This window comes from Indicator indicator, chromosome 37 (assembly GCF_027791375.1).
Source record: "Indicator indicator isolate 239-I01 chromosome 37, UM_Iind_1.1, whole genome shotgun sequence".
NCBI lineage: Eukaryota > Metazoa > Chordata > Aves > Piciformes > Indicatoridae > Indicator > Indicator indicator.
The window spans coordinates 4023796-4044407 of NC_072046.1; the positions used below are offsets into that span (position 1 = coordinate 4023796).

Sequence of the window (20612 nt, forward strand, 5' to 3'; positions counted from 1 at the left end):
TTGATTAGGTTTTTTCTAAGTTAACATTCACCAGTTTGGCTTTGCAATCGTCTGGTGCTGCCCCTCACCTTAAACTCAACTCCTGGTCAAGACACAGCTTTCAACAGGACTGGGAGTGGCTCAAACTTCACAAGTAATTAAAAGCAATTAGTGGCTGCTCTCTCACCGAGGCCTCTTCTGCTCACAGCCGGCGTCTCCTCGCTGCTCACCTCACCCCTCCAGCTGAGGAGCTGCTGCTGCTGCTGCTGCTGCCTTGCCCGCGGCAGGTTTGGGTAAGGTCATCTGCAGGGCACACCAGAGCGTGGTGCGCGTCCTGCGTGTGGCTGCGCTCAGCTCGCCCACCGCCAGCGCCAGCGCAAGGACACCTGTGGGGAGCAACCAGCGCGGGTTGGGCACTGCCAGGGGAACGACCCCCAGGCCATGCTGGAACAGCAACGCTCCTTAGGCCTTGTTAGCATCTCACCTGCCTCGGTGTAAGGTTCATAGAGTCAGGGAATGGCTTGGGTTGGAAGGGACCTTTGAGATCATCTATTTCCAACCCCCTGCCATGGTTCTAAACACTGAACGTGCAGCTGAGGCCCCTAGCCCTGCCCAGGGACAGGCAGGTCCAACATCAGTATTATAGAATGGCTCAGGCTGGAAGGGACCTCAGAGGTCATCTGCTCCAAGCCCCTGCCATGCCCTGGGACACCTCTCAACCAGCCTCAGCTGCTCAAGGCCTCATCCAGCCTGGCCTTGAACACCCCCAGGGAGGAGGCAACCACAGCCTCCCTGGGCAGCCTGTGCCAGAGTCTCTCCACCCTCACACTGCAGAACATCTTCCTCAGCTCCACTCTAACCCTGCTCTGCCTCAGCTCCAAACCATTCCCCCCTGTCCTGTCTCTAGAGGTATTTGTTACAGCTGGGCCCTGATCTCAGGACACCCAAAGCTGTGGTCAGCTCTGGTTTTGCAGGAAACTGGTTACCAATCTTAATTAGCTTGGGCAGCTTGTGCCAGCTCAGCAGCTGAGCCACAGCCTTCCTGCCTGTAGCTGACACAGAGTCTTGGCATCCTCACACAGAAGCCTCCACACAGAGCATTCCTTAACTAACCAAGTGTCCTTCAAAACCAGCAAGACCAAATCCATGTTCACCTGGCAAACTGGGTGACGATCTAACTTGTGACCATAGAGGGAAAGAGACTTCAAACATTCAAACAAAGCTCAAGCTTGAGTGTGTCCAGCAGATACAGGGAGGTTCTCCTCCTCTACTCTGCCCTGGGCTCCCCAGTTCAAGAGGGACAGGGAACAGCTGGACAGAGTCCAAGGGAGGGCTACAAGGATGCTGAAGGGATTGGAGCACTGATGAGGAGAGGCTGAGAGCCCTGGGGATGTTTAGTCTGGAGAGGAGAAGGCTGAGAGGGGATTTAATAAATATTTATAACTATCTGAGGGCTGGGGGTCAGGAGGGAGGGACAGGGACAGGCTCTGCTCAGGTGCACCCTGTGAGAGGACAAAGGGCAATGGATATAAACTACAGCACAGGAGGTTCCACCTCAACATGAGGAGGAACTTCTGCACTGTGAGGGTCCCAGAGCCCTGGAGCAGGCTGCCCAGAGAGGTTGTGGAGTCTCCTTCCCTGGAACCTTTCCAGCCCTGTTTGGATGTGTTCCTGTGCTGGATTCTATGGTCCTGCTCTCGACCTCCAGAGGTCACTTCCAACCCCTTGGGATCCTATGATCAGAGACTCTGGAGATCATCACACTTCTTAGCTGGAAGACTTCTGTCCCAAATGAACCCCCCTGACCCCCTGAGCATGTGCAGTGGATCTAAGAGAAGCTGAACCTTTCTTGGGGAGCAAGTAAGACACTGGCCAATGGCTGGTTAGTGGTGTTGAGATGTGGTGGAACTTCTACACCTCACTGGAGTCCAGCTGCTGTGCTGGAGCTGTGGCAACACCCCCAGCAAACTCACTCAGCTTTGCAACAAAGCAATGCTGCTGTTACTCACAGAATGTGAGGGGCTGGAAGGGACCTTGAAAGCTCATCCAGTCCAACCCCCTGCCAGAGCACCTCACACGGGAACACATCCAGGTGGGTTTTGAATATCTCCAGGGAGGGAGACTCCACACCCCCGCAGCCAACCTGTTCCAGGGCTCTGTCATGCTCACAGTGAATTTTTTTTTCCCCTCCTGTTTCCATGGAACTTCCTTTGCCTCAGCTTCCACCACTGCCCCTTGTGCTGGCATTGGGCATTGCCCAGCTGAGCCTGGCTCCAGCCTCTGGGCACTCATCCTGCACACCTTTATCAACAGCAGTGAGGTCACCCTCAGGCTCCTCCTCTCCAGGCTGCAGAGCCCTCAGCTCCCTCAGGCTCTCCTCATGAGGAAGATCTTCCACTGCCTTCAGCATCTTTGTGGCTCTGCACTGGACTCCCTCAAGCAGTTCCCTGAGGTCCTTCTTGAACTGAGGGGCCCAGAACTGGACACAATATTCCAGATGTGGCCTCACCAGGGCAGAGCAGAGGGGCAAGAGAACCTCTCTGATCTACTGACCACAACCCTTCTAACCCACCCTTGGCCACCAGAGCACATTGCTGGCTCATGGTCAGCCTCCCATCCCCCAGGACCCCCAGGGCCTTTTCCCCTTCCCTGCTCTCCAACAGCTCAGTCCCCAACCTCTCCTGCTCCATGAGGTTGTTCTTTCCCAGGTGCCAGACTCTCCCCTTGCCCTTGCTGAATTTTGTTCAGTTTCTCCCTACCCAACTCTCAGCCTGTCCAGGTCTGGCTGAACAGCAACACAACCCTCTTGTGTCAGTCTGGTCCCAGTACTGACTCCTCAGGGACCCCACTAGACACAGGCCTCCAACTAGATTGCCAGCCCCAGCAGTAGGGAGTCTGATTCCTGACTGCTGTGACAATTCTGGGGACCCTGAGGGGACACTTGGTTAGTTAAGGAATGCTCTGTGTGGAGGCTTCAGTGTAAGGATGCCCAAGACTCTGTGTCACCACAGGCAGGAAGGCTGTGGTTCAGCTGCTGAGCTGGCACAAGCTGCCCAAGCTGATGAAATTGGTAACCATTTCCCAACAGGTTTGGAAGCATTCCATGGACACAGTGAGGTCACCTCACCCCTTCCCACGCAAGCTCACTGCTGAATGTTCACAGCAACCCCCCCACACCCCAAAGCCAATCCTTTGCCCATCTTAAAGAGGAAATTCCTAAGACAGGTGAAGGAGTAGCTCCTTTGTGGCATGTTACCAAAGCTCCCAGAGTAGCTTTGCAAAGCTGCCAGCCCCACCACCTCACATCAAGGTGCTGTAGTGCTCAGCAGCAGTGACTGCACAGGGAACACTTTGGTTTTAACTCCAGCCTGTGTCTGGACAAACCAGTTCAGTCCTCTGCCATGCCAGGACTGCTGTGCTGGGGCAGGGGCACTCCCTCCTCCAGGAGCTGGCTGTATGCTGGGCACTTGCTGCCCTGGCACTTGAAGCAATGGAGAACTTCCAAGTCCCAGTCTGCTGTCCCAGGAGCTCAGTGGGCACAGCTGCAGTTTCATTTTACTGCCAAAAGCTGGCACCTACCTTCAGCCAGTGGACTGGTCCAGGTGCAAGCATGGCCCTCCCTGCTGGGGTTCTCAGGGGGCCTCAGAACAGGGCAGAATTTAACAGCCTAACCTGATGCCCTCCCCAGCCCTCATCACTAGCTTGACCAGCTTGTCTGGCTCTCACTGCCCAGGCTCTGGGAAACCTGTTCTGAGATTTCCCTCCTTCCTTCCTTCTGCACACAGACCCCTGACTCCTCCCCTCTGTGACCCCCTGACTCCTCCCCTCTGTGACCCCCTGACTCCTCCCCTCTGTGACCCCCTGACTCCTCCCCTCTGTGACCCCCTGACTCCTCCCCTCTGTGACCCCCTGACTCCTCCCCAGTGCCCAAAGCTAAGCAGCTGCTGGAAGAAGTGGTAAACAAATTGGTGGAGGTAACTGTGAGGAAGAGCCATGAAAATGCCCTTGTTGAAGGCAGGTGTGAGCCACCCTAAGAACTGCAGGAGGCAGCCTTTGGAAGGGTGATTCCAAAGAGACAAAGCACAGGACAGAGTGGGAGGAGCTGATCATCAATTTCCACAGCAGGATTTGTGGACTCAAGAAGAGGACACAGGAATGGTGGCATCTGGACTGCCTAGAGGCAGCTAAGGACAAGTGACACAAATGGACCTCTGTAAGCTCTAAGCTATGGTTGGCATTTGGGTCACTACCCAGGCAGAAAGGAAAACATCTCAGCAAGAAGGCAGAGTTGGTTTCAAGCCTGTAGCTGAAGGCAGTGCCCAAGAGATAGAGACACTCATGAGGCCTTTTCTGCCCTCAGAAGGTGACCTGAAACATCTCTGTTAAAATGTCTTTGCTGCAAGAGTGATCAGGCACTGGAACAGGCTGCCCAGGGAGGTGGTGAAGTCCCCATGCCTGGAGGTGTTCAGGAAACCTGTGGCCGTGGCCCTTGGAGCCATGGTTCAGTGGTCATGGTGCTGTTGGGTTGCTGGTTGGACTGGGTGATCCTAGAGGGCTTTTCCAACCCAAGCAATTCCCTGACTCTATGCTCTGTGTCCTTCTGACAGACCTTGAAAACAAAACCAAGGGCAAACTCAAAGCAGAGGTGTGGTCAGGCAGCTCTGAAAGGCTGGGTGGCTGCTCTGGGTGGCAGATGGCACTCCCTGAAAGCTTTCCTCTGATCACTGAGCTTTCTTCCAGAACTTCATTAAGTGGTAAAAGCTATTCATAGGATCTTAGGAAGAAGATTTTCAGTACAAGGGTGGTGAGACACTGGAACAGGTTGCCCAGAGAGGTTGTGGATGCCCTTCCCCTGGAGATGTTCAAGGCCAGTTTGGTTGAGGCCTTAAACAACCAAGTCCAGTGGGAGGTGTCCCTGCCCATGGCAGCAAGGTTGGGTGATCTCTGAGGTCCCTTCCAACCTTGAACCATGCTGTCATGCCCAAACAACCACCAGACACCTCACAGTGCCACAGCCTCAGTGACAGCAGAGCCACATTGTGCCTGAACATAGCTCCTGTGAGGCAGCTCAGCTCCATCTGCTCCCTGCTAAAGTCAATTTTGTATCAGTTTTGTTCAAATCTTCTTGGAACAGAGGCCATGGGAGGTCCTGCCTGCTGAAAATATCAGATCAGATGGAATAGAAAGGTGCTGTGGAACCAGCATTGGGCTAGGAAAGACTTCTCAAAAGAAACCAACACTGCTAGCAACAAGAAAGCTCTGCCAAGGAGAGGAGACAGCTTGAGGTGCTACCTCAAGGCTTTCCCAGCCATGCAGCAAACCTGCTTACTGCCTTCAATGAGCTCTGGGGTGGAAAATCCTTCCCAGCTGCCACAGCAGGCCAGCACCTCTGGAAGACAGCCAGTAGGGAGGATGAGAGGCAAACAAGTGCAGCTCTTCTAGGTGAGGGATCAGATCCACTTAGCACCACCCAATTCTCTCAGCAGCTGGACCCAGGAGCAGGTTTCAAGGGCTGACAGCCATTCCCTTCCCACCCCTCTCATCCCAAACACCACTGATCTGGGTAAGAAGCAGCACCAAGTAAAGCACCACGGCTTCAACACCCCCAAAACCTGCTTCAGCACAGAATGGGGGGGTTGGAAGGGACTCCTGGAGATCACCCAGTCCAACCCCTCTGTTAAAGCAGGGCACCCACAGCAGCTTGCCCAGGATCACAATGGCCAGGGGGGTTTGGAATGGCTCCAAGGAGACTCCACAACTTCTCTGGGCAGCCTGCTCCAGGCCTCCAGCAGCCTCACACTGAAGAATTTTCTCCTCCTGTTCAGATGGTACCTCCTGGGTTCTAGTTTGTGCCCTCTGCCCCTTGGCCTGTCCCTGGGCACCACTGAGAGAGCCTGGTCTCATCTTAACAAGAAACAATCTTCAGTCAAGGTGAGGAGAAAGCAGAAGGAGGTGAACAGAAGATGGCTGTGGTGCAACTCTGAGGTAAAGCTGGGAATTCCAGAAGAGGATGGAGGGACATCTCAGAACAGTAAGCAATCCATCTAATTCCGTGGTGGAAAGAGGCAGGAAGTGAGCAGAGGGCTCTCAGAAACGTAAGAAGGCTTCCAAGAGGAATTCATTCTGACTCCCAGCTAAGAGAGAAGGGAATCTGCCACTGCCTCTGCACTGGGGCAAGAGCAAGCTGAGTATCCTGCACACTCTGGACAGCATGAAGAATTAACCCATTGTGAGCCATGCATTCCTGTGCATCCATCCAAATACAATCTGGACTCCTGCCAGTGTTGGACAGAGCCTGCATGAAGAGAAAATCCACTCCTAAGCCAAGGCTTAGGAATCTCTCTGCACAGTGTGAGCATGGAGATACCAAGGAGGTTCTACAGAGAAATCCAGGCTGGGTGAGAGAGGTGACAGCAACAGAAGCACAAGGGACAGAAAAAAGAGGCAACAGCTCAATGCCATCTCCAGTCCTCCCTGCTGCTGCTTCACAGAACACCCCCCACTACCTTTTCATTGCCCTAATAAACACCCCCCAAACTGACTAAACCCCTTTATCTCTAAACCCATTTTAGTGTCTTCCCAACCTCCTCATCTCAGGGCTGTGGTTTGCCTTTCTCCAAGCTTTAAAAGACTGCCAAATGACCTAAGCCTTTAACACACCCCCTCAGCCATGTTACAACAGCTGTAGGGCTTGCAGCTACCTCTAGTAGTTTTAGGTTGTGCTTAGCAAATTTTCCACAGATCTTGACAAGAAGCAGTAGAATATAAATAAATTACCATTGGATGTGAAAGGGAAAATAATGATAAAATCTAAATAATCCCCTTGGTCTGATATCTAAGCTGAAGTTAGTTGTGTACACCAACTCCCTTTCTTGCAGACTCCTTTGCTCTGGCAGACACTAACTTCTGCTGGCTTTGCTGACCTTGACTGCAATTCTTTGTTGTGGTTAAATACTAAGAGCTACTCTCTGCTCTTCCCTCTTTCACCTTGTGCAGGGAGGAAGGGAGCAGGGAAGGGGAAACTACTGATAACCCCCTGGTTCTGTCCAAGGGGGGGTTCTTGGGTTGTTTAGAAATTGTACATCTAGGTCAACAGATTTTGGACATGTTCATTGCATTCCATATTTCTAGACTGCAGCTTTGCTTGCACATGCAGCTTCATCTGCTTTCCAACTGAGCTGCTCTGGCACCTCTATGTTGGGGGGAATTTCAACCTCCCCCACCCCCCCCAGAGCAGGGAAGCAGTTCTACCTCTGTCATCCTGGCCTCGGGGAGCTGCTGGCCTCTGTCGACTGGCAGTGCTGACAATCTCCTCCTTCCGCCGAGCCTGCAGCAGGTGGATGAGCTCCAGATGCTTGTCCAGGGCCGTGGCGATGCCGGCAGGCAGGGGGGAGCTGCGCAGCCTCTCCATCTTCCCCAGCAAAGTCACCACCTGGGGAGCATCGCACAGGTGACAGGAGGTAGCACCACACCCAGCTGGGCTCACAGCAACATTAACCACCTCAGGACAACAGGTTCATGAGGACTGCTCATTTCTCTTTTTGGTTTTTTTTTTTTTTTTTTGAGAACAGCTCATAAAGGTCTACTTGAAACAGCTTTTTCTTACCTTGGGTTCCTCCTTCTCCATACCCAAAGCTGTAGAACCCCAGGTGTACACAGCACAGCAGCAAGGCTAAAACACTCCAGTAGGACACCCAGCTTACTGCTGAACCAGCAGATACAGCTTTGAGGCAACCATGGCACAGCAGAGGGGTCCATGACAACCTGTGTTCCTCTGAATCAGGACCACTGTGGGCCCCCCTCCATCAGCACTGCTGCAGTTGTTTGGGTGGGTGAACACCAGCCCCATACAGCCCAGCTGGGTTTCACCCCAATCACCTCCCTGTGCTCTGCCAGCGTGCAGTGAGCAGCAGTCTCAGGGTGGAGAGGCTAAAGCTGCTGTGGACCCACATGGGCTGACCTCTGGGATGGATGCTCAGTGCTAAAGGAGCTCTTTCAGAGAGTACAGAGCACAAGCATTCAGAATAATTCAGTTTTCTTTAGTCAGTTGAAAATCTGCAGCTTTGTGATCTTGTTTATCTTAAACATTATGATGAATTCCCCCTTGCTGAGCAACTCCTCAATCATGGTTCAGAGACCACTGAAGAACCTGGTTCTGGCCTGCAGAAAGAGACACAACTGAATTCTGAATTTGTAACCTTCATTGGGCAACTATACCACTTGATGACCTACAAATAAACCTGATGATCCCTGGTCACCCACAGGTTAAGAAACAGAGGGGCTGAGAGCACAAAGTTCTTGGCCTTTCCTTGCCACAAGGACTGCAGGCTTCCCTAGGAAAAGGACATGGAGCTCTGAGCTCCAAGGAAAGGCAGGTGGAGAACAGCATCTGAACCAGGACAACTGATCCAGTCTGCCCCAAGCATCCTTAGAGCAGGCTGCTGGCCAAGGCACCACAGCAGAACAGAGGCAACACTCCTGGCCCACGGCTCAGGAGACAGCAGGCAGGAAGGAGCAAGCTCCCACTGCCAGACTTGTGCTGCTGTCCCTTGGAACTGGCAAAAGCCTGGGGGTGGGCAAAGACAGGTAGGAAAAAAAAAAAAATCCATGCAAGCTGCTGAAACAGCAGCAATGAGCAATACACTGAGACAGTGCCACTGAATGTGTGGAAGGAAGCTGAGAGTCTGAAACAGAGGGGAGAACTTCCCAGGAACTGCTGTGGAACCAGCCACTGGCACAGCAGACTGAAGGAGGTCTCTGGATTTGGTTACTTTAAAAATGTTTCAGATTTTAGGGACAGGCACAGCAGAGTGACCTAAGCAAGTGAAAGAAATGAAGATGAGGCTGATTGTCACCTCCCAGTGCCATGTACCACTATGTCCACATCCACCAAGGGACCTGGGTTCTGAAGCCCTGGTTTTCAGGTACCATGGCCTCACCTAGTGGGACCCACAGCTGACAGTCAACTGCCTACTACCACCTTTATACCAACCCTGGGAGAAGTGCCAGGTGTCTGCAGGCCAAGGCCACAGAGCTCAGCAGAGCTCAACTGTCCCAGCAAGGCAGCAGGAACCTCAGAAGGTTCCAGTGCTCACCTTCCTGCACTCACCACTCAGAGGCACTACTCAACCTGCCCTGCACAGCACAGCTGGTCCCTTCCACTGCCATGGGGCTTGCTTGAGTCATTCAGCCCCTGCCTTGGGCAAGGCAACAAGCCCTGAGTGCGGCCAGGGCTGGCTGCTGCCATGGTCTCCAATCCAGAGGTGAGCAGACCCTGTGGGACAGGGACTGATGTTTCAGGCCCAGTGTTGATGAGAGCTCTTCACAAAACACTGCATTTGGAGCAGGAACTGGAAGTCTTTCCCAGCCCATGCAGATACCCTCACTGCTAGAATAAGCTGCTGTGTCCTCTCTCTGGGAAGGATCAGCAGCAGCCCAGAACAACAGAACTTCAACAGGACAAGCTGAACACCCAGCCTCAGAGCATGCCCCTGTGGGCAGAATCGCAGAGGAGTATGGGTAGGAAGGGACCTTAACAACCATCCAGTTCTACCCCCACTGCCATGGGCAGGGACACCTCCCACTAGCTCAGGTTGCTCAAGGCCTCATCCAACCTGATTGTGAACACTTTCAGGGTTGGAGCCTCCACAATTTCTCTGGGCAACCCATTCCAGTGTCTCACCACCCTCATGGGGAAGAATTTCTTCCTAATGTGTCATCTAAATCCAGCTTCTTCCAGTCTGAAGCCACTACTCCTTGTCCTGTCACTCCCAGCCCTTGTCAAAAGTCCCTCCCCAGTTCTCCTGCAGTCCCTTCAGGAAATGGAAGGCTGCTCTAAGGTCTCCCTGGAGCCTTCTCCTCTCCAGGCTGCCCAAGCCCAACTCTCTCAGCCTGGCCTCCCAGCAGAGGGCTTCCAGCCCTGCCAGCATTGCTGTGGCCTCCTCTGGCCCTGCTGCACCAGGTCCCTGTCTGTGCTGAGGACTCCAGAGCTGCCCCAGCACTGCAGGGGGGGGTCTCAGCAGAGGGCAGAATCCCCTCCCTGCCCCTGCTGCCACGCTGGGGATCAGCCCAGGGCAGGGCTGGCTCTGGGCTGGGAGCTCACATTGTTGGCTCATGTTGAGCTTCTCATCCCAAGTCCTTCTCAGGACTCCTCTGCACCCATTGCCATTCAGCCTGGACTCGTGCTCGGCAGGACCCTGCATTCTCCAGTCACAGTGGAGCTGTGGATTTACATCTCTAGACACAAGGGAGATGGAGATGCAGTCTGTGGACAGGAGATCCTGGTTTAAAGTCTTTTCTTTTAGTGTGATGTGGTTTTAGGAACTATTGATGATATCATGAAGGAAGCTACCGTCACCTCTCCATCAGCTCTGCTTTGTCATGGAACTGAAAGCATCCACAGGTGGGAGTCCAAAGTAAGTCTCCCCTCACAGGGGGTGGCTTTGGCTCTGCACTCCCAGCCCACCCTTCTCCTCCTTCTGCAGCCTGAGCATCCTGGCTTTGGCCTCTCAGCCCCACAACAGCCAGACCAGGCCCCTGCTATTCTGCTGGCAGCTCAGATTAGTGCTGCTTGTGTTCACCTCCTCCCTCCAGCCTCTCCTGCAGAGCTCTGGGCAGGCTGCTGCCTCACACAGAGGAGGCTGCTGCCCGCTGGCACCACCCTTTGGCCACTCAGCAGACCCCAGCCTGCCCTGCAGGTTAGGGCTGTTTGGCTGCAGCAGCAAACTGAAGAACTCAGGCTGAAAGTGCATCAATAACCATTCTGCATTACAAAATACAAGACTCTCGAGCAAATACATAGCGAAGTCTTGCAAGTATTAATTAAACTTGTTTTTTTCCCCCCAAAAAATACCTCCTCTGGTGCAGTGTCTGTGTATCCATGGTGAGCATTTCTCTGCTGAGACACTCAGGAGAGAAGAACTCACAGTGCAGGCACAGCCTGGAGCAGTGCAGGGGATCCTGGCACCTCACACAGGCTCTGTACCAAACCCACATCCTCCTGGCACTCAGCTCTGAACGTGAGCCTCAGCCTGCATCGAGCTCCCTGGAAACAGCAGCAGCAAAGCCAGAGCTGCAGACATTCAGGCAGGGCCTGCTGAAATGTTATTCCCTGCACAGTGCTTCAGAACAAAGCTATTTTGGGAGAGGCTGCTCTGATCATCTCCCAGCTCTCTCACTGTACTCTCAGTTCCCTCTGCTAAGCTCAGCAGGTATTTTTGTAGCCCTACAACTCACTCTGGCTTGTTCACGCAACTGATCCACAATCAAGCGATCAACTCTCGATGGGTTTGATGGCAGCCTTGGAATTGGGATGTTGTTAGCACTGGAAACCTTCTTCCCTTGGAAATTCTTCCCAAGAGCTGATTCAGTCTGCAAGAAAACAAAAGAACAAGCCTCTGAATGTGAGCTGCACAGCGTGCTTTGGTTCAGAAACAAAACCCAACAGCAGCCAAACCACTTCCTTCCCTGAGTTTTGCCTTTTTAAAAGCAGATGAGAAGGATTCAGGCATTTAGCATGGAAGCATCTGAGAGACAATCACCTGTTGCAAGAGAGCAACCCCTTCACTCAGAGCAGTTCACTAAAGCCATTATGCCCACACAAAGCCTTTCAGAAGTGCTCTGTCTCCTCACTCTGACTACAGCCTGTTCTCATCTTGCCTGCAGAGGAAATGGAGGCCAGTCAGAACCACAAGGCAAGAGAGGAGAAGCAGAGAACACAATCATCAGAGTCGTTTCAGTTGGGCAAAACATTTACAGTGCTCCCTCTGTGTGGAACTCACTCAGCAAGCTAAAATAGAAATGAACTCAGCACCTGGCCCAGGAGATTTTTGCACAGAGCAGTCAAACTCCAGAAAGCCTTTTCTGTTTTAAGAGAAACCAGATTTTTATTTGGCCATCAGAAAATGATTTTGCAGGCTGACTGCAAGATGTCAGTTTGTCCTGTCCATTACTCTGGCACTGCCACACCAGTTACCACCACCCAGCTAAAAACTAGCTTGAGAACTGCTTAAGATAGTTTTGTGGTGGTCCCCATCGAGCTGCAGCCTCACTTTCTCCACCTCCAGCTTCTCAGCATGTCTCAACTCTTTCTCCATTGCACTTTTCCCTGCAAGCCCCCCTTGAGCCTAGCTCATTCTCCCCTGAACCAGCATCCAGCTTTAGTCAGGAAGCACTTCAGGACACTGCTCCCTGCTATATCCCCTTCCAATCAAGTTTCTTTCTGTGGCCCAGCAGAGCTTCCAGAGAGGCAGCTGAGCATCCAAAGGTACTTGCACCTTGATTTGGTCACTTACCCCTCACAAAGGTACAGCTTCAGGCAATTTTTAAATTTCAACCCCAGATAAACTGGTGAAAACGAAGGCAGATTTTACATTCAAGAGCAGCCTGAACCACTTCTGCTGATGACCTAAAAGGGTAATTGCTTTATGAAGGGCTTCACACAGAGCTACCTCAATCTTTCAGCTCAAGGTTTTAATTTTACCCTGTCTTCAGCCTGTTTCTGGGGAAAAAGGAGCCCTCTTAAACACCTCTTCAGTTTCAAACTTCAGAGAAACAGGAGGTGAGGACTTTTTTGAAAGAACTGAAAGTGTAAGGCCTAAGAAACTTAAATTAATTCTTGAAAGGATTAAAGCTCAGTCCCAATTCAACATGCAATTACTGCATTGCCTTTCAAAGATTCCAGATCCATTGTAGTTATTGTATTAAGCCCCAGTGTGCCATGGTTTTGTCAGCCCCACCCGAACCCAGAAACTGTCACTTGATTTCTGCTTTAAGTGCAGTACCACATTAGTTATGCTCCCAACTGGGCTACAAACCTTCAAAATTTCTATTTTCAGCCCATATATACAAGGAAGCAAACACCTTGAACTTTGAAGTCCCATTCTTTGATGAGGATGATGAAGGGACTGGAGCAGTGCCCTGGGAAGAGAGGCTGAGAGCCTTGGGGCTGTTTAGTCTGGAGAGGAAAAGACTGAGAGGGGATTTAATAAATGTTTATAAATATCTGAGGGCTGGGGGGCAAGAGTGAGGGGACAGGGACAGGCTCTGCTCATTTGCACCCTGGGATAGGACAAGGAGCATGGATGTAAACTACAGCACAGGAGGATCCACCTCAACATGAGGAGGAACTTCTGCACTGTGAGGGTCACAGAGCCCTGGAGCAGGCTGCCCGGAGAGGTTGTGGAGTCTCCTCCTCTGGAGCCTTTCAAGACCCATCTGGATGTGTTCCTGTGTGACCTGTGCTGGATTCTGTGGTCCTGATCTGGCAGGGAATTGGACTGGATGATCTCCAGAGGTGCCTTCCAACCCCTAACATCCTGTGACCTATCCTAAAGGTCTCTTCCAATCAAAATTGTTCTATGACTCCATGATTAAGTGTTTCAACTCCCACCGGTGAGGACTACCCATGATCTCTGCCCAGGCTGAGGAAGGTGAGACCCACATCAAACCTGTGACAGGGCACAGTTGCGGGGTTTCATTTTCTTTACCTTCTTTCTTTCTTTCTCCAAAGCTTTCCACTGCTCGTAACATTCTTCCAGTCTGACATGGAGCTCACTGGCAGGCCCACAGCGGGTTTTCACTTGCCTTGGAACTGCAAATGCTGGGACAAAGGCAGCAGCAGAACCATCACCACACATCTTCTTGTTGAAGTAAGGGTAGAAGTGCTTCACATCCTCACGGGAGAACAAGTCAGGAGGCTCCATCAGAGGAAGGACAGAGTGGCCGAAGAGATGAGGGGACCTCAAGGGGAAGGCGCCGGAGCCAGGCTGCTGGCTGCGCCTCAAATCCCCCATCAGGCAGCTGCCAGGAAAGCTGGGGGCCTGCAGGCAGCTCAGAGGGTCCCCATTCCCCTGCCCCAGGAGGAACTGACCCTGAGACTCCATCAGCTCTCGGTACATGGTCTGCAACCAGCCGTCCACGTGCTTCTGCCCCTCCAGCTCGTGGCGCTCGCCCGGTGGCTTCATCTGGAAGCAGTGTTTGCTCAGGCTGTCAATGATGCCAAACTGCTGAGCTGAGAAGCTGTCACAGAAGCCATTGGGCTGCTTTAGCTTCTTCTCACTCAAATACTCCAGGAAGTTCTCCTCTCCAGCCCTGACTGGCACTTCGAGGCCGGCAGCGGAGCGAGCTCGCTCTGCGGCACTGTAACCCAAGTCAAGGCTTGAGGCAAAGGAAGGGTTCTCCTGGCAGTGCTTGGGAAACAAGCTGCTGTTCAAAGGGAAACTTGAAGAGGGGAGCTGGAAAAAATCATTGGAATGAGCGGAACCTTTTAGAAAAGCAGGGAAATGATGATTCCGTTTCACCAGAGGATTGGGGTTCTGCAGTGGGACAGGGGCAGCAGACTTGGTTTGGGTGTTCAGCCAGGTTGGCCGCACGCTAGCACCTGCTGCAGGGTTTGCTGTGCCTGCAAACAGGGGAAGGGGTTTGCAGTATTCTGAATTCTGCAGATCAGACTTGGGAAAAAGCTGCTTCTCGACACCATTTGCACAGTCACCAGCCCCTGGACAAGGAGTGAAAGCTTTGAGTCCATATTCAAATTTTGGCCCCACATCAGTGCAGAATGAAGCTTCATTTGGGAATGGTTTCTCTGGTAGAAGCCCTGCAGCCTTGGGAAAAGGGAAGCTTTGCTGCTCAGAAATTCTATCCTCTGGCTTTTTCTGAGTTCCAGATTTAACTTGAAATAATTTAGTGTAGGGTTCTGTGTCCAGGGATGGTGCCTCAGTGGTTCCATTCACTAATTTAGCTTCTTGGAGGCTGCAGTTGGAGCTCTTGTTAGGCTTGACTTTGCCAGCATGAGGGTACTCAGGGTACCTGCTGTAATCTGTGCCCTCACCGTATCTGTGGAACTGTGGGAGGAAGGATTCTGCCCATTTTTGGTGCAGCTGCGCATCTACTCCTTTGGGACCCAGCTTCTCCCTTCCATAACAAAAAGCCTCAGCCCCCGAGTCTTTGATCACTTCGGAGCACCCAGCTTGGGATGCAAAGGTGCTCTTTATGTAGGGATAGTTCTGATACACAGGGCTGGTCCTCATGCCCTCGCTGGCCTGCAGGCTGCAGCCGCCGGCACGCTCGCTCCTGGCAGGGTACAGGCACTGCTCCTCCAGGCTGACGGCGGTGAGGCCGCGGTAGCACTCCTCTGCCCTCTGCAAGTGCTGCTTCTCAGCACCAGGGACAGCTTCACCACCATAAAAACCCTGCGGGGAGGCTGCCCCAACAGCTGCTCTTTTGGTTTCTGGCAGCAGCTCGTGGTGGTCTGGGACTCTGGTGGCATTCCCAGGCCAGATGGATTTCAGGTCAGAAGGGTAGCACCTTAAAAAACAAGAAACATGAGGTCAGGTTCTTGTCTCTGGTGCTCCTCTTCCTGTCCCAAGCAGGTGAAGGAACTCAATTCTTCCCTAATAATTTGAGTCAGTGATGTCTTTCTTCAGCTTCTATCCACTACTGTTGTCACTGCATGAGAACACTGATCCTGCTTGTCTAAAGCCACCCATCCACCTCAGGAGCTACACTCAATGCCTTCAAGCTGTGCATGTACCAAGTGACAGTCAGTCAGTGCCGCCAAAGTATCACAGAATTGTCAGGGTTGGAAGGGACCTCAAGGATCAGCCAGTTCCAACCCCCCTGCCATGGCCAGGGACACCTCACACCACAGCAGGTTGCTCACAGCCACATCCAGCCTGGCCTTCAAAACCTCCAGGGATGAGGCTTCCACCACCTCCCTGGGCAACTTGTGCCAGTGTTTCACCACCCTCAGGGGAAGAACTTCCTAAGGTTGAATCCAAATCTCCCCTCCTCCATTCTCCCCAGTCCTGTCACTATCTGACACCCTAAAAAGTCCCTCCCCAGCTTTCTTGTAAGATCCCTTCAGATACTGGAAGGTCACAAGAAGATCTCCTTGGAGCCTTCCCCTCTCCAGACTGCACAACCCCAACTCTCTCAGGCTGTCTCCAGAGCAGAGAAGCTCCAGCCCTCTGCTCATCCTTGTGGCCCTTCTCTGGACATGCTCCAGTAAGGCCAAATCTTTTAGATATGAGGCTCCAGAACTGGACACAGAGCTCCAGGTGGGGTCTCACCAGAGTGGAGCAGAGGGGAGAATCACCTCCCTCATCCTGTTGGCCACATTTCTCTTGCTGCAGCCCAGGCTCTGGTTGGCTCTCTGGGCTGTGAGTGCACACTGCTGGCTCATATTGAGCTTCTCATCTACCAGCATCCTCAAGTCCTTTTCTCTTCAGGGCTGCTCTCAAGCCAGGCACTGCCCAGTACTCCAAGTTCAGGTATCCACCCTTCCCCAGGTGCCCCCAACCTTTCAAAGCCATGTCCCAGCACAAACTACTTCTGTCTCTCTTCCTGCTCAGTGCTGCAGAGCCGCCTGTGTTTTCAGACGGGCTTATACTGCTTCCTGCAGGTACATCAGGAACAGGCACCTCAGCACATTTCTTGCCTCTAATTGCCATGGATTAACACAGGACAGTCAGCCACTGGCTGTCAAGTAGAAGTGTGAACAGACTCAGTAACACCTGAAATTGTGCCTGGAAGTCACCACAGCGCCTGCTGAATTCGGCAGCGCTGGAACAGAAGCCCAGCCTTTGCTGCCTGAAGCTAAGGCACTAGCAAGCTCTCTCTCGCTCAAGACTGACCTCTCTAAAACTTTCCCTCGCTTCAGCACACCTAGAGAAATACCTGGAATTGTCTGGGAAAACAGAAAGGAGTGGTGCCTGGCTTGGGAACCTGGAGAACTGGGTTCCCTCTCATCTCAGAGAGCTAAAACACTCAGGTTCAGGCAGTAGACCCTGAGCCCTCCAAGCATCTTGGGGATGCTGGATCTGAATCCTTCTGTGTCACACTGCCCTGGCTATCTAAAAGTTTTTCTGGTGCTAGAATACAAGCACAGTAAATCTGACACTGAGATAAACAAGTGGTGCTTAGGTAGCACTAACAGCAGGAAACATTCATTGTGTGTAGAATTCTTCTCCCCTGCCAACTCAGGAAAAGAGTGAAAGAGTTTGGTTTTGTGCTTTGTGTGGGTTTTTTTTTTGTCTCTGCATAGAAATTAATTAAGAAGGAAACCTAAAGGCTGCATTCAGTCTTGAACTAAAAAAGGAAAAAAAATAGGCCAAGGCATATATTTGAGGAGATTTATCTGAGCCCAGCACTTCCACAGTGCTTGTTAAGGGCTCTTTTAAAGATGCCAATTAAAAAGTTCTGCAAATAGCAGAGAGCCAGCAGCTCTGGTGTAATTTGAGCATACAGAGGAAAGCTGTCAAGTATGGCAAGAGAATTATTAGAAGATTTGGAGAGAAGGAAGGAAAGCTGTAAAGAGCAGTAGGACTTGCCAGCAGCAGATGTGAAGCTAAGGGAGCACAGAGAGCAGCTCCTGTCAGAGCAGAGAAGGCAGCACTCACCCCTCAGCACAATACGGCTGCGGCTTCTCCTGCTCCTCCAGAATGTCTGACACCAGCCCATACAGATCTGTTTCACTGCCATAATCACTCCTCTCAGGCTGAATCCTGGAAACCAATTTCACAGCAATTAAAACAATTACTGCACTCAAACTGGTTTGTGAGGTAAGCAAGAACCAACAGACCCCATCCACTCCATCACCACAGACATTCTCTGCCTGTCCCAGGCACTACCTGGACTTCATGCTGATCTGGGAAGCAGCAGGCTGCTTGCTGTCATCTCCACAGGTAGACCATGGTGTGTACAAAAGGGAAGTGTCCACAGGGGCAGAGAACTCTGATGCGGAAAGGGAAGAAGCGTAGGTCTGAGGCACCTCTACATTCTCTTCATTCTGCATTTCAGGTACAATAAAAGCATTGATGGGAATCCCAAGCACAGCAAGCTGTCATTTCATCATGCTATGTGGCTCTAACCAAGTTCAGCCTTGCAGTAACCAGAGCACAAGAAGCAAAGCCAGCCATGACCCCATGCCAGAGGTCACTCCTGTGGTGACAAGTGCCCAGTGCAGACATGTGCAGCAGTGACCATTTCAGGCCACCTCGGCACCAACTTCTAACAGATTGTCACTGTCAGGAGCCTCCCAACCAACCACTGCAGATTATTTGAGCCATGCTGAAGAAAGCTCACAGCCAATTCTTTTCTAGAGCAAAGTCTTCTGCCCAATGTAAGCGAAAAGGGGCAGCTGCTTGTTTGGTTCAACCACAACACAATTCCTTAGCTCCTGCTGAGTGAAAATCTGAGTGGTGTGTTCACAGGGTTAAACGTTAAGAGATGCAGCACACAGAAGCACAGCAGGCCAGCAGCTGCAGGAAGCAAGACACAAAGCCCAGGTTTTGCTCCCAGTAAGGCTTTCTGCCTGACTCTGGACAGGTGTCTGTACTCCATGCCTCAGTTCCCCATGTCTGTGTGAACAAGGAAAGATGCCCAGTTGCTGGGCTGAAGGCCATGGAAGGACGACACTCCACAAGTCTTGGAGAGAGCAACAAACAGGTCTGTCCTTGCAGGCATTTGGATTCAGTTTCCATTTGAGTCTTTTACCTTGGTGAAAGTTTATGGCTATGAAAGGCAAAAATGTTCAGCATGGAGAAGAGAAGGCTCCAGGGAGACCTAACAGCAGCCTTCCAGTACCTGAAGGGGGCTACAAGAAGGCTGCAGAGGGACTGTTCCCAAAGGCCTGCAGGAACAGGAGGAGAAGCAATGGTTTAAAATGAGAGCAGAGTAGATTTAGACTGGATGTGAGGAACAAGTTTTGCACCATGAGGGTGGTGGAACACTGCAACAGGTTGCCCAGGAAGGGAGTTCAGGCCCCATTCCTGGAGATCCTCAAGGTGAGGCTGGACAGGGCTCTGGGCAACCTGATGTAGTGGAGGATGTCCCTGCTGACTGCAGGAGGATTATACTTTGGGGAGGTCCCTTCCAGCCCAAATCATTCTACGATGTACTGTCCTGTCCTGGCATTTTCTACTTGCCAGACTAAACCCCCCTGCTCTCCTGGCTATGCCCAGTGTTTGCACTCCACACGTCTGCATGCCCCAGAATTATCTGTGGCAATACCTAAGCTTCTCCTTCTCACTGACTTCCCAGTCTTCCTGAAAACAGCCATTTGCTCCTCACTCTGCATACAAGAGTTTATGGATATAAACTGCAGCACAGGGGGTTCCACCTCAACATGAGGAGGACCATCTTCACTATGAGAGTCACAGGGCACTGTAACAGGCTGCCCAGAGAGGTTGTAGAGTCTCGTTCTCTGGAAACTTTCCAAGACCCATCTGGATGTGTTCCTGTGTGACCTGTGCTGGATTCTCTGGCCCTGCTCTGGCAGGGGGTTGGACTCGATGACCTTCGGAGGTCCCTTCCAACCCCTAACATCCTGTTTATGCCAACAACAGACCAGAGAGCACCCAGAAGCACTCCTTTACTGAACACCACACTGCTTCACCTGTGGCTTTCCTAGAAGCAGTCCCTGTCCCTCCTGATGACTATCAAGGATAAATCAAACCTGGTGATTTATGATTGCCACAACAACAAACTGTTAGAAGCATTTTTTGTAACCTTTTGTTTACAAGCAACCCAAACTCCTACAGAGATAGGAAAGAACTGTTTAGAATGAGCTGAACCTGTGATTTGTAGCAACCATAGAGGGAGGCAGAGCCTGTCATGATGCTGCTGAAGGCATCAGTCAGCCTCCCGCCGGCTTCCGCACCGCTCCAGCAGCAGCTGCCGCCTCGGAACGCCACTTTGGGCTGCAAAGAGAAGGGAAAGAAGTGGTAGAGGGACATCATGAGAGACACACCTGGGAGCTGTAGATTTTACACCAAGATCAGCTTCCTGAATTCTTTAATTTACCTGTGGATTCCGTTCCATCTGAGCTCTCAAGGAATCAGCCTGACACATTGCGTTAGAACACTTCCATATTTACCCTGAGAGAAAAGCTTAAGCCAACAGACCATGAGAAGTGTCTAGAGGAGGTCTAGACTCAGAGGAAACCTGCACTCTGTCTGCATCAGCTGAGTGCATCAGGTTGGAAGTGACCCTCAAAGGTCACTTTGTCCAACCCCCACGCAGGGAGCAGGGGCACCTCCACCTAGTTCAGCCCCCTCAGGGACACAAGTTTGACCTTGAATGCCTCCAGGGACTGGGCCACACTCACATCCCTGGGCAACCTCTTCCAGTGTTTTACCAACCTCAGTGTTCCTCCTGATGTCCAACCTAAACCTGCCCTGCTCCAGTTTCAAACCACTGCCCCTCGTCCTATCCCCACAGGCCCTTCTGAACAGTCCCTCCCCAGCCTGCCTGCAGGTCCCCTTCAGATACTGAAATGCAGCTCTAAGGTCTCCCTGGAGCCTTCTCCAGGCTGAACAGATCCAGCTCTCCCATCCTGTCCCCATAGGGGAGGTTCTCCAGCTCTCTGATCATCTTTCTGGCCTCCTCTGGATCAGCTCTGGCAGCTCCATGTCCTTCTTATGTTGGGGGCATGAGAAATGGACAGAGCAGTGCAGGTGAGGTCTCCCCAGAGCAGAGCAGAGGGGCAGGATCCTCTCTCTCCATCTCTGGCCATGCTGCTTTGGATGCAGCCCAGGATGCCGCTGGACTTCTGGGCTGCAAGTGCCCATTGCTGGCTCCTATCCAGCTTCATCCACCAGCACCCCCAAGTCCTTTTCAGCAAGGCTGTTCTA

At 52.1% G+C, this 20612-nt stretch overlaps 1 protein-coding gene across 1 annotated transcript; it reads right to left on the minus strand.

The window, feature by feature from the left end:
- Nucleotides 1-210: 210 nt before the first annotated feature.
- MEIOC (meiosis specific with coiled-coil domain) lies at nt 211-19679 on the minus strand. The gene is made up of 7 exons (XM_054396436.1): nt 19554-19679; nt 17610-17767; nt 17379-17483; nt 13467-15285; nt 11215-11349; nt 7231-7411; nt 211-365 (listed from the first exon to the last, which is right to left on the minus strand). The coding sequence occupies exons 1-7, from the start codon at nt 19593-19595 to the stop codon at nt 211-213; spliced, it is 2595 nt and encodes an 864-aa protein (XP_054252411.1). The 5' UTR covers nt 19596-19679.
- Between the last annotated feature and the right edge of the window lie 933 nt (nt 19680-20612).

Excerpts from the sequence above, each read along its gene's own strand:
- MEIOC (XM_054396436.1), bottom strand. The coding sequence starts at position 19,595 with ATGACAGGCTCTGCCTCCCTCTATGGTTGCTACAAATCACAG. Across the intron at positions 17,484-17,609 it reads CAGATCAGCATGAAGTCCAG|GATTCAGCCTGAGAGGAGTG; the intron begins GTAGTGCCTGGG and ends ATTGGTTTCCAG. Across the intron at positions 7,412-11,214 it reads AGTTGCGTGAACAAGCCAGA|GTGGTGACTTTGCTGGGGAA; the intron begins GTGAGTTGTAGG and ends GATGCTCCCCAG.